Consider the following 19,402-nt stretch of genomic DNA (forward strand, 5'->3'; position numbering starts at 1 on the left):
TTCTACAAACATATGCATTTTAAGGCTTCGTTTATTGGTGAGGCGAATTTTTAAAATAGCCGGTTTTCCTTAGCGCTGCCCTCAGCCAACATGGCGTACGCGATGTCTGAGTAGTAAGGGAGAAAGGGGTCGGAAGGGTGGGGTAGATGAAGCGCTTAGGCAAATGGATTGCTAGTCTTTTAATTATGATTTTTTTCCTAGCAGGTTTTTGAAAAATGTAACATTAAAGTCCCTTCAATTAGTAAATCACCCGTGAACAGACTTCACTGTAATCTAATTTTAATGATTAGCTTTAGTACGTATCAAGAAAGTAGTGTAAATGTCATGGAAATGTAGAATCAGGAGTCAGGATTGGGCCTATGCTGAATGGGTGATAATGACAGCAGTCATGATGAGGAAATGCAGGTAGGGAGGTTACTGCACTTTGAACAACGTCAGCTTATTTACCTCTCTCGATTACTGCATGAATATTTGTACTACCTTTTTCAGGAAAGACTGAAGAAAGTGAATTTTCCATAATGTTCCCATTCTTTTTCATCTGACAGAGACAAAAGCATTTTCTTAAGTATGTTTTTACCTTCGACTGGTGTATGACGAATACTTTTAATGAAAAACGAGAGATTTTTGAGAAGATGTTTTAAATCTTTGATCGGTGTTTAATTAATAGGCCTATCTTTGATGGAGAGGAGATTCCATTCGGCTTTTTCTTTCCTTTATCGAATTCCAATGAATACCATTGACAAAGAGGGAGAAGGTTTCAATGAGACTTGCATCTTTCCCCTTTGTTCATTGTGTAAAGAATACATTTGATTTGGAAGTATTTCATTCACATCTCATCGGCCTAACTGCCTTTTCATTTTTTAATGACAGTGGAATTAACTGTTGCAAAACCCATCAATAAACATCATATCTGCATATTCCTCATTACTGGCATGTTAAGGCATTGTCTCCAATTTTTGCTCATGAAATGAGTAAGGAATCTGAAACTTGTAGCCCCAACATGCTCTTGGCGGAAAAGCGAGACAAGAGTAACTACTAACAAATACAGTGACCAACCCCCTCCCCCTCCCCATAGCCATGCGTACTCCGACATCCCGTGCGCGCCATCTTACGTGGTCATTTAATGATAATGGTTATTTTTAAAATTCGCCTCGCTGATAAATGAAGCCTTAAGATGCATATGTCTATAGAACATTTTCTGCTCATAATGACTTTTTCTTTCACTCCTCGAAAAAATATTGCATAAACTCGTGTTACACCCTGTATATATATATATATATATATATATATATATATATATATATATATATATATATATATATATATATAATACTATATATATATATATATATATATATATATATATATATATATATATATATATATATATATATATATATATATATATATATATATGTATATATAATATATATATATATATATTATATATATATATATTATGATATATAAATATATATATATATATATAGATATATATATATATATTTATATATAAATATATAATATATCTATATATATATAAAAACGCCTAGTAATTTCGACTTTTCTCGGGTTTTACTACAAGTAACGTACCTGAAGCAGGCCCGTGTTTATACAGTAAGACAAATATTGTCCTAACTTTTCAGGTAACAGGTTCACGATCCTCGTAACATTTACGATGAAGAGAGTCTTCGCCAATAAGAGAAAATTTGTCGATTTCAAACTGCAGAACTTCCGTTTATAGATCGGTTGTTATAGAGATATTATAGTCTATTATGAAGATGGCACCAGCGATGGTGACAATAGTGAGACTACGTCTACTTCTTCTTCTTCTTCTTCTTCTTATTATTATTATTATTGATTATTATTATTATTATTATTATTATTATTATTATACGGCACTGACGACGACCCCTGCTTGACCTGGACCTGAGATCCTGTTCTAATGAAATAAAATATTACCTTCAGCATTTATAATTTTTTGAAAATTCCCGATATGAATATCGGCCAATTACTCTGAAACATCGTTGAGCCTGAGAAGAGAATTGTGAGAATAGAAAAACAAACAATATATAAAATCAACTCGCTTAATTCTGCCATTCTTTTTAACAGTATTATTATTATTATTATTATTATTATTATTATTATTATTATTATTATTTTATTATTATTATTATTATTATTAACCCCTATTCGTGTGAAGCAAGCCTACAGTGGCCATCGACTTGAAATTTAAGCTTCCAAAGAATATGATGTTTATTTTAAAAAGTTAACGATAACAGGAAACATAAAGAAGAGATCGGTTATCAGAAAAATAAATAAATGTAAAAATATGATCAAATTAATAAAATGTAAGGTGAGCTGTTTTAGGGTAGTAATGCATTGCATCTTCGCTTAAATTCTAGTTCTGACTACACAACATTAAACTGCACAGTTCTGACATGCAAACTGGACGTTAAAGCAAGCAATTTTCAACATGTATATAATAGCAGAGTACCGTTTATTGAAACTTATTGCATTTCACTAATCTCATATTTAATCCACGAAAAAAAACCGGGTTCACACATTTGACTGACGCCCCACGAGTACGTTTCCTGTACCACACTCAGTTGGCCTACACTCGTCATCTATATTTTAACTCAGTTGGACCACACTCCGCCATCTATATTCTATCTTTATTATTGACCACATGCAATTCGTTGCCGTTGATAGCTATCCGTCAAAGATGGTGTCACGAAGAACGAACTTTAATTTGGCCAACAACATTGGTTAATTGGTACTAAGTCTAGCGGTAAGTTGCTAAGTTACGGAAAATTTCGACTACTCTCGTTCTCGGCAGGTTTTCAATGGACGAGGCTAATATGACGAGAGATTTCTTCAGATTCGTCATTGACTCATCTACGGGACGGAATCTGTTCATCTTTTGGGATGATGAATACCCAGGCGAGTAGCTTTACTGTAAACCGCGTAAATCATTCGTAAATTTGTTATGGCTAAATCTTTACGGCCACAGCGGAAGTGCTAATTTCTCTCTTTGTACTTCCCCACAGATCTGAGAGCATCGCTAGGTCTAAGCTTCCAGAAGTGGGCCGAAGTGACTCTCTTTAGCTGTGACGGCGCATTGGAAAAACTCCAAAGAATACTCACAACATTTAACCAGTTGGAGAGTCCCAGAATCATTGTGGTTCTCTGTTCTTTGGTAAAGACCAAGTACTTATTTCAAAAGGTTAGTTCCCCTTCACTTGGTTAATGAACCATATTAACTGGTCACTGTAAAGGTTGGTAGAACTGTGACATTCAGTTCAAATTTTCTTGTTTCTTAATTATAAAAATTCATATGGTAAAAAAATGGCAAGAGATCTTTCGTTTCAATTATTGGCAAATGCTGGATCGAAGTTATTGCATTCATGAAAAATCATATTTGCAAATAACTGGTCTTGGAATTATAATATATATATATATATATAGATTATATAGTATATATATATATATATATATATATATATACATATATACATATATATATATATATATATATATATAATTCTATATATATATTATATATATTATTAAATTATTTATATATAATATATATATATATCTCATTCTCCTTTTTAAACTGATATTTAAACAAACATATTTTCAAAATACAGTCCAGAGATTATCGATAGTTTCAGATTCATTTGCTGAAGAAGACAAATAATTCACTAGCTTCCAAAACTATAATAATTTTAAAAACTCCAATTTTTGTTTGTTTAATGGTACTAAATAATTATACCTTCTTCCTTTAATTCAGATTCGTGACGAATATCTAGAGTCAGCTGTAACTTGGTGGCTCGTAGTATTACAAACGGACACTGTGAGTGACATTTTGGCTAAAATTAGGGAAGGAACCAAGGTAAGAAGAAGAAGAAGAAGAAAAAACTCACATACATTTCATGCACGCAAAAATTAACATTATTTTCCATGCATGATGTACTATGACAGACAATCTCATTTAAGAGAAATTTCAAAACGGACAGATACTCTTCCTGTGGTACTAACGAGTGATAAGGCTATTACGAAATGAATACAATAAATCTCCGTTGAAAATATACATAAAAATCTTTATGTAAGGAAACCATAATAATTAATTTACCATTACTCGATATATTTACAATTTAACAGGTAACATTTGCTGTAAGGAACAATACCGACGAATACTTGTACCTGTTGAAGACATCTTACGTCAACATCACCAACTCGGTGGAGTGAGTATATATACTAACGAATTTTCCTTCATGGATACTGTATTCTGAATCAACTTCTTAAGGTAGTCTTTAAGGCTTGTTCTTTTTGAGTGGGATTGAATCTTCTTAATTATTAATAATACCAGTGATAACATCACGATGTCACTGTAAAGGAACTCAGTAAGTGGGATTTTAAATAAAGTTCGCTACCATTAAGCCTGTCTGATGACGTCATTAAATCACATTTAGTGTTGAAGTACGTAATGCTCAAATGCCGCTATAATGAGTCAATAAATAAATTTGGAACCGATAAAGATTACTATCTTTATCAGCTTTTGACTTACATAAAACAGTAAAATCACGCTAAGAAAACCGGATCAGTATTTGGCTCTACGTATGTTCCGATAATTGTCTAAAATTCGCTTAAAAAATCATTAAGGAAAATTTCCTTTATTGCAAATACCTAGTGTTAACTACACTGCATCAGCTGCAACAAGAAGCTGTTGCGGGTTTTATATTTGTGCGTTTGGACAACAGTTAAAATTCAAAGATGCAACATTTCTATCGAAATAAAGATTCGGCATGACTAAGTCTAGGCCTATTCTCAGACATGCGTGAATTTGTAGAGAATGTGAGGCACCGTCGGTTTACACTCAGCATATATCAGCAAAAGTTCCTATTTTCTAAGGTGCGTTGTGAAAGATGATGGAACCACACTACTAAGAGAAATCACTTATGTAAATAGCACCGAATGGCAAAAAACATCCATACATCATACCTGAGCGAGGTAAACACGACTACAGTAAACTCCAAGAGCCAATCTTTTTATCAAAATGCCATGAATAGACCAAATTCTACCAAAACAAGGAAGACAGTAAAAACCAAGACATGATTTCAGAGTGAAACAACGCAAGAGACGTGGAATGTTACTGAAATCGGTTGAACTCTGCTGATCTTTTTAGTTAGTGCCAATACTCTGACTGAAGTGAAGGTAAAGAATCGTACAGTAAGAATGCGTGCTTACCGTAAATAGCTAAACCTCAGCAAATATCTTGTTATGTGGAGATTTAGACCAGTGAAGATCAATGGGCCTTTGCTTACGATACAAAACCTGAAAACAGAAAAACGTCACCTTGAAAACTTTGCATATGAACGGAACTAAGAATAACAAAGAACATATAAAATACAACTTTAAGGAAAATTCGAGAGGTAACCAAGCCTGAATTTAAAAGAATGATTGGATCGTTCCCATTACAAGGGGCTATAGTGTATTTCATCCAGTGTTTGTTTGTTTGTTTGTAAGGTGATATTACGTTGCATGGAACCAGTGGTTATTCAGTAACGGGACTTCATCCAGTGACTATAAATTCTATCTTTTTCTTGGTGAATAAAAACTCGTACTTGAGATATGCTTGTGTGCTAACACTTGATTTTATTTTAGTTTATTTTTCTTATAGATACTATATGTTATTTAAACAAAAATAGTAAAGCTAAATCAACTTAAGTGATTACCGCCCTTTCCCGCGGGAACTCGGTGAAATGTGTTTTACTATGGCTCTTTTCATTGTGCGAATTGTTCACCTACATTACATACAGCCCTTGTACAGTATTTTATTTTGTTCCTTTCAGTCTTCAAGAGATCGGTTGGTGGGCCTGGGACCAGACGTCTGGGGCAGAGAGCTCGTTGAGAGCTCCTCTGTACTCTCCAATCAAAGACGCCTACCGCAACTTTGGGGGAAGGAAGCTGAGAGCCACAGTAATTGCCAATTGGCCCTATTGGGTTTTGAGATACTCGGAAGATGGGCAGGTTGAACCAACTTCGGGAATAGACTACAACGTGCTCAGTACTCTCGGGAAGAAGTTTAATTTCACGTAAGGCGCATTTCCCATTTGAATTAGGATTATCTTAATTGGCCTCACTGAAGAAAATTAAGTTCTTGCACTTCCTGGTAAAACCTTTAATAACGCCACGCCAATTTTTAAGAGATTACCAAGGCCCAAAAATATAGAATACTCCGGTTTCTACAGATTCTAGGCAATTTGGTCTTTAAGCGCTTCTGCGACGTGGTTGGTATGGTAATAGCGTCCCACCTCGGTGTTCGCTGGTTCGATTCTCGGCCATCCATTGAGGAGTGAGAGATGTGTAGGTGATAGAAGTTCACTCTCGACGTGGTTCGGAAGTCACGTAAAGCCGTTGGTCCCGTTGCTGTATTAATAACCACTGGTTCCATGCAACGTAAAAGCACCATACAAACAAAAACAATCTGGTCTTTAGTGTTGATGTGTCATGGCTGGGATCATGAATTTACAAACCATTATCAGTAAGAATGTGTCCCTTTCAAGTTCTGTCAGGGAAATGGCAGGATGCTTGGCAAAGCGGGTCATTGTGATTATACCCAAGGAAATATTACATTTGAATAAAAAGAAGTCAACTTCTCATCTGTAAAGGTATGATTTAAGGCCGAGGCAGGTTATTTCCAGGGTGCCATGTACCGAACATGAGAAATTCGAATTGCGTATAGGGCGCCCTCTACGGTATCCTAGAAATGCTTGTTGCGTTCAGGGCGACTTGTACTGATGAAGGAAAATGAACTTGCGTCCAGGGCGCCCTTGCTTGACACACTGGAAGCTTTTTTTGTAATTAATATATATTTGTTGTACATGTTTTTTTTTTATTATTATTAATAATGTCGTACACTCTACACCTGGATCAGCGAACAAATTCGAATTTAGAACTGCCATTCACAGGGGACAGTCTGCTTTCGCGTTCAGGGCGTTTTTGCCAAATATAGGCTTATGGGGGCTTATACCAATGCTGAACAGTTTTCCGTTCAAGGTGCCTTTTGCCCTCCAATGTTGGATGGATCAGTCTTATCTCTAAGGGGGTCTTTTTTTTTTTTTCCCCTGTATTGATGCTGGAAATCAGTTTTGCGCCTTTTGCAGTGTAGCGATGCTAGAAAAAAATCTTGCTTTCAGGGCACCTTTTGCCCCGTACCAATGGTACTTGCCTTCAGGTTGGCGCCTTTTGCCCTATACCAATGCTAAAAATAGGTTGGGTGTCTTTTGCCCTGTAGATAATGTTGCATTCAGATGGCTCTTAGTGCCCTAGCCGATGCTGGATATATATATATATATATATATATATATATATATATATATATAATATATATATATATATATATATATATCTATATATATATATATATATATTATATAATATATAAATAATATTATATATATATATATATAGTGCAGAGGCCAGGTACTATGTCGTACCTCTAAGTAAATGGGGATACAATCCACAATGAAGTAAAATCCTCTTGTAGTTTAAAATATATATATATCTTGTACAAGATTAAAGCTTCCGATGGTCGAAAGCTTTAATCCTTTACAAGAAATACTATATATTTTAAACTACAAGAGGATTTTACTTCATTGTGGATTGTAACCCAATTTACTTAGAGGTACGACATAGTACTTGGCCTCTGCATCTGCATATATATATATATATATATATATATATATATATATATATATATATATATATATATATATATATATATGACGCCTATTTGATTGATTGCTATATGATCATTGCCTCCTCATTTTGTCGCTTCTGCCACCTTGTACATTGTTTCAGAATTGCATATTCTCATCAAAAGAGTTTAATTATTAAAATACTGTTCAACCGGCAGAAAACACAGTTACTAAAATTTAATGTTGACACCTTATTAAGCACATGGTGCCTGTATTTTGTACATTTGCAAGAAATTCCTAATAATTTTATTCTGATATATTTAAAGATGTTAATAGCAATTCATCCAAAAAGGTGCATTATTGAGTTATGATGGAAATAATCTGCGTGATTGCTATTGTGATGTTGTGCAAAAGATTCGTCCAAAATAAAGGTGCATTATTGAATTTTGATGGAAATAATCTGTGTGATAGGCGTCATATATATATATATATATATATATATATATATATATATATATATATATATATATATATATATATGTGTGTGTGTGTGTGTGTGTGTGTGTGCATAATTCCAGCTTCGGTGACATCTAGGGCAATAAGAGCCATCTGACTGCAACACTATCTACAAGACAAAAACACCCTGAGCGCAAAAGCAGACTGTCCCCTGTGAATATCAGTTCTAAATTCGATTGGTTCACTGATCCCGGTGTAGAGTGTCCGACATTATTAATAAAAAAACACATGTACAACAAATATATATTAATAAAAAAAAAAAAAAAAAAACGGTTCCAGGGTGTCAAGCAAGGGCGCCCTGGACGCAAATTCATTTTCCTTCATCAGTACAAGGCGCCCTGTACCACTACCATCTTGAATTGAGTGCCTGTTCGCAATTCGGATTTCCCATAATATTATTCGGTACAGGGCGACCTGGAAATAATCACTTCGGTAATTTAAAGATACAGACCTCTTGAAAACTTCAGAACTAAGAGATAAACCATGGAAAACGTCTCAAAAGTATTTTATTGAAAATGGGTCATTTTATGCTAAACTATTACTAACTTCCATGTATAACTAAATACAGACAATAAGCAACAGTATGAACAGTTTAGGAAGGTATTGAATCTTATCACTATAATAATTTATGAGCGTAATATTTAATGAAAGGACCAGGATAAATACTTAAAAAGATCAGGATAAATACTTAAAAGGCCAGGATAAATACTTTATGCACCAAGATAAATATTAAAACACCTGGATAAATACTTAAAATACAAGGACACGCCAGTCCTAGAATCCTTGCCTCTGCCCAAGAGAACCTTTTGGGCTAGAACAACTAATCAGAAAGGGTAGTTGCAAAGGCATATCATCAAGGTTTTAACATTTTCCACTTACATACTGAACACCATCTATCCAGTGCCAGAGAGCTATCTTTACATTTTTATAAATTGAAGTCACTGAAAAAATTAAAATATAGGTATTGCCGTACATTGAATATTTTTTATTGTAACAGTTGCATATTGCATCATTTGTAATCAAATCAGTCTTTTGATATAATTTTTTTTTTTGTTCAATCTATCAGGGGAACTTAGCAATGTGAATAATTCTTGTTACAAAATCTCCTGAGCCAGTTGCTTTGTTGTTTAGTATACTTTATATGTATAGGTACCTATTGCACACGCTACATGACTCTTTTCTTTTTAAGATTTGAAGTATCTTTGACCCCTGATAAACTTTGGGGTGGCGTCCTGAATGATGGGCGAGTAACTGGGATGGTTGGGGCAGTTCATCGCTATGAAGTTCACCTAGCTATCAATGAATTAACGATCACAGGTAAGACCAGACTGACTGAAAACCACAGTAAAGGTAGCGTCTACTTTTGATACAAAAGTGTTTACAGTGGTGCCAATGAGTTGAAATTATAAGCTACATGACTTTGCATGTTAAAACTGTCATTAAATGCTGAGTTAAACTGCAAATATTTAAGAAATTCGCTTATTAACTACACATTTGATTGCAGCTCCTAGGGAGAAAGCAGTGGATTTTACAATCCCATATTTCTTGGAATCTACAACAATCATTTCCCCATCGCCTACAAAAATTCTCAGTCCAAAATCTGTATTAGAACCATTTAGAGCCGAGGTTAGTAAATGGAATTTCTTCCACTGTTAAAATAAAATTTTGCTCAAAGGAAATACAGATCAGAAGGGAACTATTAGTCTGAATTAACAAACTGTAAAGGTTTGCACATAAATAATTTAGTCTTTGCTGTCAATAAATGATTAAAAAATTCCTTTTTAATGCACAAACTAAGTTTGCAAATACACAAGTAATGCCAACTTCCTCTCTCTCCTTAATTGACCCTCTGCTCTATCTCAGGTGTGGCTTCTGCTCTCCTTGATTACTCTGGCCATGGGACCAACTGTGAAATTCTTTATATGGATGAGGAAATATTTCCTGAACGAGAACACAGAGGAGGACCTTTCGCTTAACGACCTGACCTTTGGCATGTTCAGGCCGATGGTCGTGCAGGGTTGTATGATCCTGCCACTGACCTGGTGTCTCCGATGCATTTTTGTCAGCTGGTTCGTCTTCAACACCTACGTTTTTGGTCAGTGGCCACTGAAAGAGATATGGCTTTTCATTCTTGTAGTTCACTATCTGATATAATTAAGTGCCGTCATTAATATCACAACATCTAGATTTCATCATTAATAGGTTTTCTTTATAGAAGCCAGTAGGATCATTTCCCTAATTCAATGCACTATGAGAAATTAAGGGAGAATGAGTAAAAATAAAATCTTGGCATCTTATCCCAAAAAAACTGACGTACGTACTCACTTTTCGAGAGATTTATATGTATCAGTGAAAACAAAGCAGAGGAAATCCCTTACAGTTAGGCAGTGAACAGGAAGAGAGTGTACAGTTGAAACCAAGTGTAACCAATTATAACCTTGCTCAGATTGTATGTACATAATTGCTGGTATGTTTGGTATAGTTAAGTACAATATGGACTTAACTGTAAAGTAGTAGTACCTCGAGATATGAAATTAATCCGTTCTGAGGCGCCTTTCGTATCATGAGGTTTTCGTATCTTGGACCACATTTTACAGGTAAAATGGCTAATCCGTTCCAAGCCCTCCAAAAACACCCCAGTAAATTTCATAATAAAGCTAAATTGACCTATAAACAATGAAATACTACAACAATTTGGACCATTCAATACCTAAATTAATAAAAAAATGCAAAATATAACCTGTAAATAAAGTGTATATTAGTGTACATGGTAACAAGAAATATACTGTACGTAAAATGTGGAAGCTTACCTTTCGAGTGAGGCTATCTCCGAAAGTGGCGGCAGAGGAGGAGGAGGACAAACAGCAGATAACGTACGTACGTACACAATTAACTTTACAAACACATAAAAAATTTAAGGAAAACTATAAAACTAAAATTTTCGAAAGAGATTAACAAAACTGTAACACTTAACTTTACAAAAACTAAAAATTAAATTTTTTTTCTCTTTTTTTGATTTTGAACTTTTTTTTTTTACTTTTACGTAGGCTTTTTTTTTTTATACAGAATTTCAACTTCATCACCACTTTCAACGTTCTGTTTATCACTTGGTTCTTCCTTTTTGCTTTCAACTTTCTGTTTTTTATCACTTGGTTCTTCCTTTTTGCTTACTCCTGCTAATGCTGAAGGCCTCTTTAAAAAATAACGATCCAAAGAAGATTGCTTCTGCCTACTTTTCACAACGTTCCTGAAACGACTCAGGCAAACGTCATCGAACTGTGCAAGCATACGACCTGTGTGAGCCTTTTCGGGGTGTCTTTTTTCGATAAACGATTGCACTTTATGAAAAGCGGCTAGAACACCCTTAATTTCTGCCGTTGTCATTGGGTCGTCGTCCTCCTCGCCGCTGCTAGAGAACTCCTCTTGAACGACGTTATGTTGCATGGCCTCCAACTCCTTCAGGTCATCTGTCGTAAGCTCCTCTTGGTGCTCCTCAAGAAGGTCGTTGATGTTGTTCTCGTCGACGACCAGCCCCATGGACTTGCCGAGTGCAACGATCTCGTCAAGATCTGGTTCCAATACAGTTTCGGGATCGCCAACTGTTTTGGACTCTGCAGCACCAGCTTTGCCCACGTCGAATCCCTCGAAGTCTCAGGCGGATACGGCATCAGGCCAGAGTTTCCTCCACGAGGAATTCAAGGTTCGCCTCGAAACCTCCTGCCAAGCTTGGTCGATGAGTCGGATACAAATGACGATGTCGAAATGCTCCTTCCAAAATTGACGCAAAGTGAGGTTTGTGGTATCGGTGATGTCGAAACATCTCTTGAAAAGATGTTTCGTGTACAGCTTCTTAAAGTTCGCTATCACTTGCTGGTCCATGGGCTGGAGGAGAGGGGTGGTGTTGGGTGGAAGAAAAAGAATCTTAACGAGGGAATACTCCGCTAGGATATCTTCCTTGAGGCCAGGAGGGTGGGGAGGGGCATTGTTCAACACCAGCAGACATTTCAGGGGGAGGCGCTTCTCTTCCAAAAATTTCTTCACTGTCGGGCTGAAACACAGATTTACCCACTCGGTGAACAAAAGCCTTGTTACCCAGGCTTTTGCATTAGCCCTCCACATCACTGGAAGCTTCTCCTTCAGCACTTTGTGGGCCTTGAAGGCTTGAGAAGTCTCGGAATGATACACCAGTAGGGGCTTCACCTTGCAATCCCCACTGGCGTTTGAACAAAGTGCGAGCGTAAGCCTGTCTTTCATAGGCTTATGCCCGGGTAGCTTCTTCTCTTCCTCCGTGATGTACGTCCAACGAGGCATTTTTTTCCAAAAAAGGCCAGTCTCATCACAGTTGAAAACCTGCTGAGAACTGTAGCCTTCCTTGGTCATCATCTCGTCGAAATTTTTCTTAAATGCTTCAGCCGCTTTCGTTTCCGAGCTGGCAGCCTCCCCATGACGCACCACCGAATGGATGCCAGTCCGTTTACGGAATTTCTCGAACCAGCCATGCGAAGCCTTGAACTCTGGGGTTGGCGTTGAAGTCCCTTCCCCTCCGTCGTCTTCCACCTGTGCAATCAAATCGTCGAAAATAGCGCTGGCCTTGTGGGCGATTGCTGTCTCCGTTACCATGTCGCCAGCGATTTCTTTGTCTCTTATCCAGACGAGGAGCAGCCGTTCCATCTCGTCGTGCACGTGGTTCCTCTTGCTGGACAAAATAGTGATGCCCTTCGACGGTGTAGCTGCTTTGATGGCATCCTTCTGTTTAAGGATGGTGCCTATTGTCGACGGATTACGGTCGGATTCCTTTGCGATCACACTCAATCGCATACCAGCTTCGTACTTCTTGATGGTCTCCATCTTTGTCTCCAAAGAGAGCATGCGCTTCTTTCCGTGAATTTCAACTTTCTTGGGACCCATGACTACGTTATCTTGTATGTAATTTACGTATAAGTTACACAATAAAGTTTTTGCACAACATGATAATAATACTGCAACGAAATCACTAACGAATTTACGTTACTAAACAAAATCGTTGGACCGAACGAATGCCATGTGCGTACGATAAAGATGTTGGTATGAAGAGGCTGAGATAGGTACGCCACCACGTACGTATAAGATGCATGATGGGAGGGATGCTGTCCAATTATCCAATAGGAGAGAAGGATCTCATGGTGGTGACTAGCATCAGGAACCAATGGGAGAGCAGGAGGATGGTGGCGAGTCTACTAGTACTAAGATGGCGGCGTGAGTTTCAAAATTGTTATCCGGGCGAATCTCGGACTTTCAGAAACCTTTCGTATCTTGAAAACTTTTTGTATGTAGAGCCGTTAAATTTTTCGCATTGGCTTTCGTATTTCAAGTTTTTTGTAAGTTGAGCCTTTCGTATCTCGAGGTATCACTGTACAGTATGTATGTACTTTACAGTTTACTTTACTACCAAAACTGCTATTATTGCTATTATTTTACTTACTATTCCTAAGAGAACTTATGAAAATCATGATCATGAGCTGTCACACTTATTAGAAATTAGAATTTGCTACTGGCCATGAATTAGTATTGGAAAAAATCTAAAATCTTCACAGAAATTATTAGTTTTTTGGCTAACTTTTCCAAGTCATAAATCAATCTGTAAAGGTATCGAAAAGCCCTGCACACAAAGCAGAGGTCATTTTAATAAAATTGGTGCAGAGAGAGAACATGTCTTCTCTTTCTACATCTGTCTTAATAACTGCTGATATCCTTGTTTTCCTATGAATAACAAAGAAAATAACAAAGAACCATATAGTACTACAGATCAAGATCTATACTGCAGATTTGGTCTGTCAAAAAGGGTGATGACAAAGGGCACCAACCCCAAAACCTCATTGGAAGCCTACTCCTGCACTCATGGAAGGAATATATCTCAATCTTCAATTCAGCCACCATCAACTTTCCAAAATAAAATTAATGTAGTACATTGTACGTATATGCAAACCTTTCCTTTGCCCACACAAGAGACATTATGGTGCTTAGGAAATTCAAGCAAGTCATATCAAACCAGAAAGAACTGGCCAGTTTACGGGCTGCACATGAGCAGCAAAGACAAGGGACAGGTCACTGTGCTGTTGCATATCACCAAGACCAAATACGTATATATTACTACAGTGTTCCCCCCCCCCCCACCCTCCCGCCGTATTCACGGGGGATGCCTACCAGACCCCCGTACGAATAGCTAGAATCCCCAAATAATTGAAACCCCTATAAAAATGTCTAACAGCTTATTTTGTTAGTTAAAACTCAAAGAAAAAAACACTAAAAATGTTTATACCTGGTTTTTAAATAGTTTTTTCACTAAAAGTGTATTTTATGATGAAATTGATAAAAATAATAGGATTTTGTGGATATTTCTCATAGAAAAGTACTGTGAATACGCAAATTTCCTTCGAATAATAGGTAGATATTTTCCAAAGAGAAATCCGTGAATGCGTGAATCTGTGAATGCTGGGAATGCATATATGGGGAGTCTGCTGTACACATTATCAGTGCCAAAGTCCCCTCTCCAGTCAAGCTGGGACCTAAGGAACCAAGCAATGGCTGGTTATCCTTCAAACCTGTCAACTCTAGATCACAGGGACTGATTTTGTATGACACTGAAATTTATCTTGCCCATAACCACATATTTTCTTAAGAATCTTGTGACTTACAATAGTCCTGCTTACTTGGGAAAGATGAAAGGGCATATCCATTTATGGTTCCTGTAGTTCACATAATTTCACTTTTTCATTCCAGCTTTATACTCAGGCACCTTAACATCAGTATTGTCAGTGCCATCTTATGAGAAACCCATCGACTCCTTACACGATCTCTTGGATGCTATTAGACATCGAAGGACACAAATGCTTACTGTGTGTGGATCAAACAATGAATTCCTTTTCAGTGTGAGTAGCAACACGATGACTCTATTGTCTTTATTTCTATCACAAAAAATGTCCGTTTTTTCTAATAGTTTTTCCTATATTACTCTAGAAAGGAACAATTCCTTCCTAATCTTCATAAGTTGCTCTGATTTTTTTTTATTTCTACCTCTGAAATTATATACTATCTGTGAAAGGTAATTAAATTAATATACGTACATGTGAAAATTCTTTTAAGGTTGTAGCTAAGATGATCGTAAAACTTAAGATGTATGAAGTTGCAGATAAAAGTTTAAGAAATGGCAAGTGAAGTCTAGTAGTCTACCAATGATAGTCATTACGATATCTATACATATATACATATATTCATGAAGGAACTAATAATTCACTGTTAAAAACATTAAAATCATGTTTGCTTTGAGATGTTATATATATTCTCAATAGCTGAATTATTGTAGCAATATTATTCTTAGACATAAAATATGTAGTTTACTGTATATGTATGGCATAATGCAGAGAAAAGCACTAGTAGATTTGATATTTATTATTGGAAAGAACATGCACTGATAAATTTGTACCTTTATATACTCTTATTTATAAATATATTTTAATTCACTTCCCTCAGATGACAACACAGAAAATCTACGTTGACATCTGGGCACTATTTGATTATAGCACTGGTTGTGTCAAGACTTGGGATGAAGGTGTAGATAAGGTGAGAGGCTGTCTTTGGCATGGTTTTCAGGAGGAAAATATACAGCATAAATATAATCCCTGAAACGGATAAGAATAACAAAACAATTAATAAAAGCATTGAAGTTTCATCAACGCAATTGAGTTTTCTGTAAAGTCGCTACATCGTATAATCAAGGCCACCAAAAATAGATATATCTTTGTGTGGTCTCGGTATAATGTTGTATGAGCCATGGCCTATGAAGCTTTAACCATGGCCCAGCAGTGGCCTGTCCTATATTGTTGCCAGAAGCACAATAATGGCTAACTTTAACCTCAAATAAAATAAAAACTGCTGCTGCTAGAGTGCTGCAATTTAGTATGTTTGATGATTGGATGGTGGATGATCAACATATCAATTTGCAGCCCTGTAGCCTTAGTAGTTTTTAAGATCTGAGGGCGGGCAGAAAAAGTGCATATGGACAGACTAAGCCATCTCAATGGTTTTCTTTTACAGAAAACTAAAATTGCTGAAACAATAACCGACATAAAATGTCTCTACATTTTAGACCCATAAAACAAAGCTGTAGAATACTAGAGCATAAAACGGGTATCTTCTGTGCTCCCTTGGCTTTTTCATTGGTTTTCAGTTTATGCTGTACTGTATATGTATGCTTCCTCTTAAATATATTCAACAATTCAACCTTTCCCAAAGACTGGTGGTCATTTTAACACTTGTAGCTACTATTACTGGAGTCATAGTAACTTTACTGATCTTTCATTTTCTCATGTGCTGAATATATAAGCCTCCTTTTGGTACATTATCTCCAACTAACACTTGGTCATTCTCCTTCAAGAAGTTGAGGAATTTTTTTGTTATTGCTCATACCTCTAATGTATAAGAAACAAGATTTTATTTGATAATAATTTTTAAACTTCTGAATGGCCAAATGTTTTTTTTTACTTTAGGATTCATCTTGTGTTGGTGAAAGATTAGCATCTTGTTTCCTTTTGGAACAATTTGTAAAATCTTTTTATTTCTGTCCTTTTAAAGATTTTAATATATACATACGGTACTTTAAAATGAAGGATAATAATTAGTAAAATCTAATCATTTTCTCATTTGAAATCCTGCCAAATCAGGTCATTACAGGAAAATATGCATACATCAACAACCACATGGGAGGGCAAGTGCGTGCCAATCTACGAGGAAAAAGAAAGTTCTACTTTGCCAAGAATGAATTTAATGCTCATGGATATGCCATTGCCTGTCCCAGTGGTTCTCCTTACAGGGAAGCCTTAGGGGATGTGTAAGTTAAAATAATTTTTTTATTATATCAAGATATTCTTGAAGATACTACACTAATCATATGGTTACATCTGAAACATATGAATGATACTACTTGACTTTCTTATTTAACAAAGCATACCTGTCAAAAGAAGTGCACTTACATTTTTTCTTTAATAATTTATGATTTAAGTACAGCATTGCTGTTGTTATCATTGATGTTTACAGATTAATTTGGTTGATGTCAACTGGACTAATACAGAAATTCTCCAATGATGAGCTTTTGAAAGCCCAGAAGCCTGATGTCATTGATAGTAGCAGTCCTGAGCCTTTCACAGTGTTGCAGTTGCAAGCTGGTTTTTATCTGCTTACAACAGGGTGGGTGATTGCAACTGTAATGTTCATTGTGGAAAATCTTTTTCATAAAATACATAAAAAGAAATAAAAAAGGAGAGAGAGAGAGAGAGAGAGAGAGAGAGAGAGAGAGAGAGAGAGAGAGAGAGAGAGAGATAGAATAGGATACAAGCACCATGCAGTATTTCCTTATATAGCCTGCACTGCACACATAAAGGTGTTTCCACACTGGAGTATAACATGTCATAAATTCGTGTTTCCAATGTACCCAACACACATCACATGTTTAATAGAAGTCAATGACTTATTGATAGTTCTAACTAATGCATATATAATTACCCAACATTTGCCAAAAGTTCATTTACCACTTATGGTCATTGATTTGTTTCTCATCAGTTTGTGATATGTATGAAATAAGTTGCAGATGTTTGTTTATTTTATGTTTTACTGTAGTGAGGAAACGTACTAAGGCTTGCCGCAAGGGTTTACTCTTCACTGAAAAGTGAAAGTTAGAGCATGACAGTCCAAGAAGTTGGAGAGCTAGGTGGGAACACATCTAAGGAAATGCATGACAACTGTAATATGGCAATTTCATCTGGAGGCTGAAGGGAAGCTGCGAACCTGTACTGTTGTCTGCAGTGCACAATGGCATGATATATAGTTGGTACTCTTAGGCTAAATAAAGCTCCTTTATATGTGACAGCTTTTGTCTGTATATTTAAAATCCAGTCCTGCAAGTTCCACTTTTTAACTGTGTTCTCTGTTTCACTTAATAAATAACTTTGGTATCTTCACCACATTTTCCTGATAAAGAAACATACAGTAAAGTATATCACTTGTCCAAGACATGGAAATTAAAAAAAAGATCTCTTTAAAAACTTAACTTGTTGCTCATCATTAACTTATAATAGTCAAGTGTGATGAATAATAAAAAGTATATTTTAATATCCTTTTTTTTTGACTGATGATAAGCTAAAATGGTTACGTACATATTTGATATGCTAGTACAATACTAATCACATTATATTTGTGACTACTACCACCTTATGGGTTTCTCAAAATATTTTATTTTCCTAAAATATATTTGCATTATTTATTAATACTAGTCATTGCAATGTTGATTCAGATAAGTTTGCTGGCTTTGGACAAACAGCATAGTGAGTGACAGTACTTGTAAACTTCTAGCTGCATTGTTATCTCAACTTGAAGGTGTCCTAATTGCTTCTCTTTATGAGAATTTCAATGGTATCTATATAATGAAAAAATTACCAACACATTGTGGGATTAATTTGCATCATTGTTTTGTTCCTATTTTTGATGTTATTTGCATCTTTATCTATGACAAATGTGGTTTGTGATAATCATAAAAGTGAATTATATATCCTATACAATCAAAGACTATGATTCTGAAGAAGAACTTTCCTTTTTTGCACTCCTGTACGTACTTGGAAACTTGCTCATACACCAAACTTTACAATGATTCAGATATTTTTTCAATTCAGTAATGGTGATATTCTAAGTCAGATTAGCAAATGAAATATCACTGAAATTTAACAAAAGGCTACAAATAGACTTAAGGTTTAACCTGTGTGCGAAAGTGACAGTATGTATTATTTTTTATCCTAAAATCTTTTAAGACGAGATGAAGAATCCTGGTCATAAATCTGTAGTACTTCAGCACTAATTTGGTAATAAAGTTAATTACTAGAGTTACATAGTAACAGAATGCATTCTATTATGGAGAAGTTGAAATAATTTGATCTTACTGATGAGTGGACTTAATATGCAGTGCAATATCAAATCCAAATGGGCCACTGTTCAGTATGTTTACAACAGTATGGGATTTTTCTTTTCAAAATGATTCAGTCCAGTATGTTGAGGTTAATTACTGTACACTGTAGAGGACTGATGAATCTTAAAGCACCAAATGGTCTGAGGTTATTTACAAAATAAAGTAGTAGTTTACCAAAATCACACAGTTG

The 19,402-nt window shown here is 35.7% G+C and overlaps 2 protein-coding genes across 2 annotated transcripts in view; one reads left to right on the forward strand and one right to left on the reverse strand.

Moving 5' to 3' along the window:
- LOC135216983 (cyclin-dependent kinase inhibitor 3-like) overlaps positions 1–19,402 on the reverse strand; it is an 80,018-nt gene that overhangs the window by 18,465 nt on the left and 42,151 nt on the right. The window contains exon 8 of the mRNA XM_064252528.1: positions 5,254–5,340. Within this exon, the coding sequence (XP_064108598.1) occupies positions 5,263–5,340 (78 nt within the window). The 3' untranslated portion in view covers positions 5,254–5,262. The remainder of the gene's footprint in view (positions 1–5,253; positions 5,341–19,402) is intronic.
- Positions 3,063–18,794, forward strand: LOC135216981 (glutamate receptor ionotropic, kainate 5-like). Its single transcript, XM_064252519.1, has 12 exons — positions 3,063–3,226; positions 3,797–3,898; positions 4,168–4,250; positions 5,859–6,101; positions 9,412–9,539; positions 9,727–9,848; positions 10,086–10,317; positions 14,982–15,130; positions 15,732–15,821; positions 16,922–17,088; positions 17,295–17,444; positions 17,874–18,794. Exons 5-12 carry the CDS (start codon positions 9,479–9,481, stop codon positions 17,887–17,889), a joined length of 987 nt encoding a protein of 328 aa, XP_064108589.1. The 5' UTR covers positions 3,063–3,226; positions 3,797–3,898; positions 4,168–4,250; positions 5,859–6,101; positions 9,412–9,478; the 3' UTR covers positions 17,890–18,794.

This window comes from Macrobrachium nipponense, chromosome 7, assembly GCF_015104395.2.
Source record: "Macrobrachium nipponense isolate FS-2020 chromosome 7, ASM1510439v2, whole genome shotgun sequence".
Taxonomy (NCBI): Eukaryota; Metazoa; Arthropoda; class Malacostraca; order Decapoda; family Palaemonidae; genus Macrobrachium; species Macrobrachium nipponense.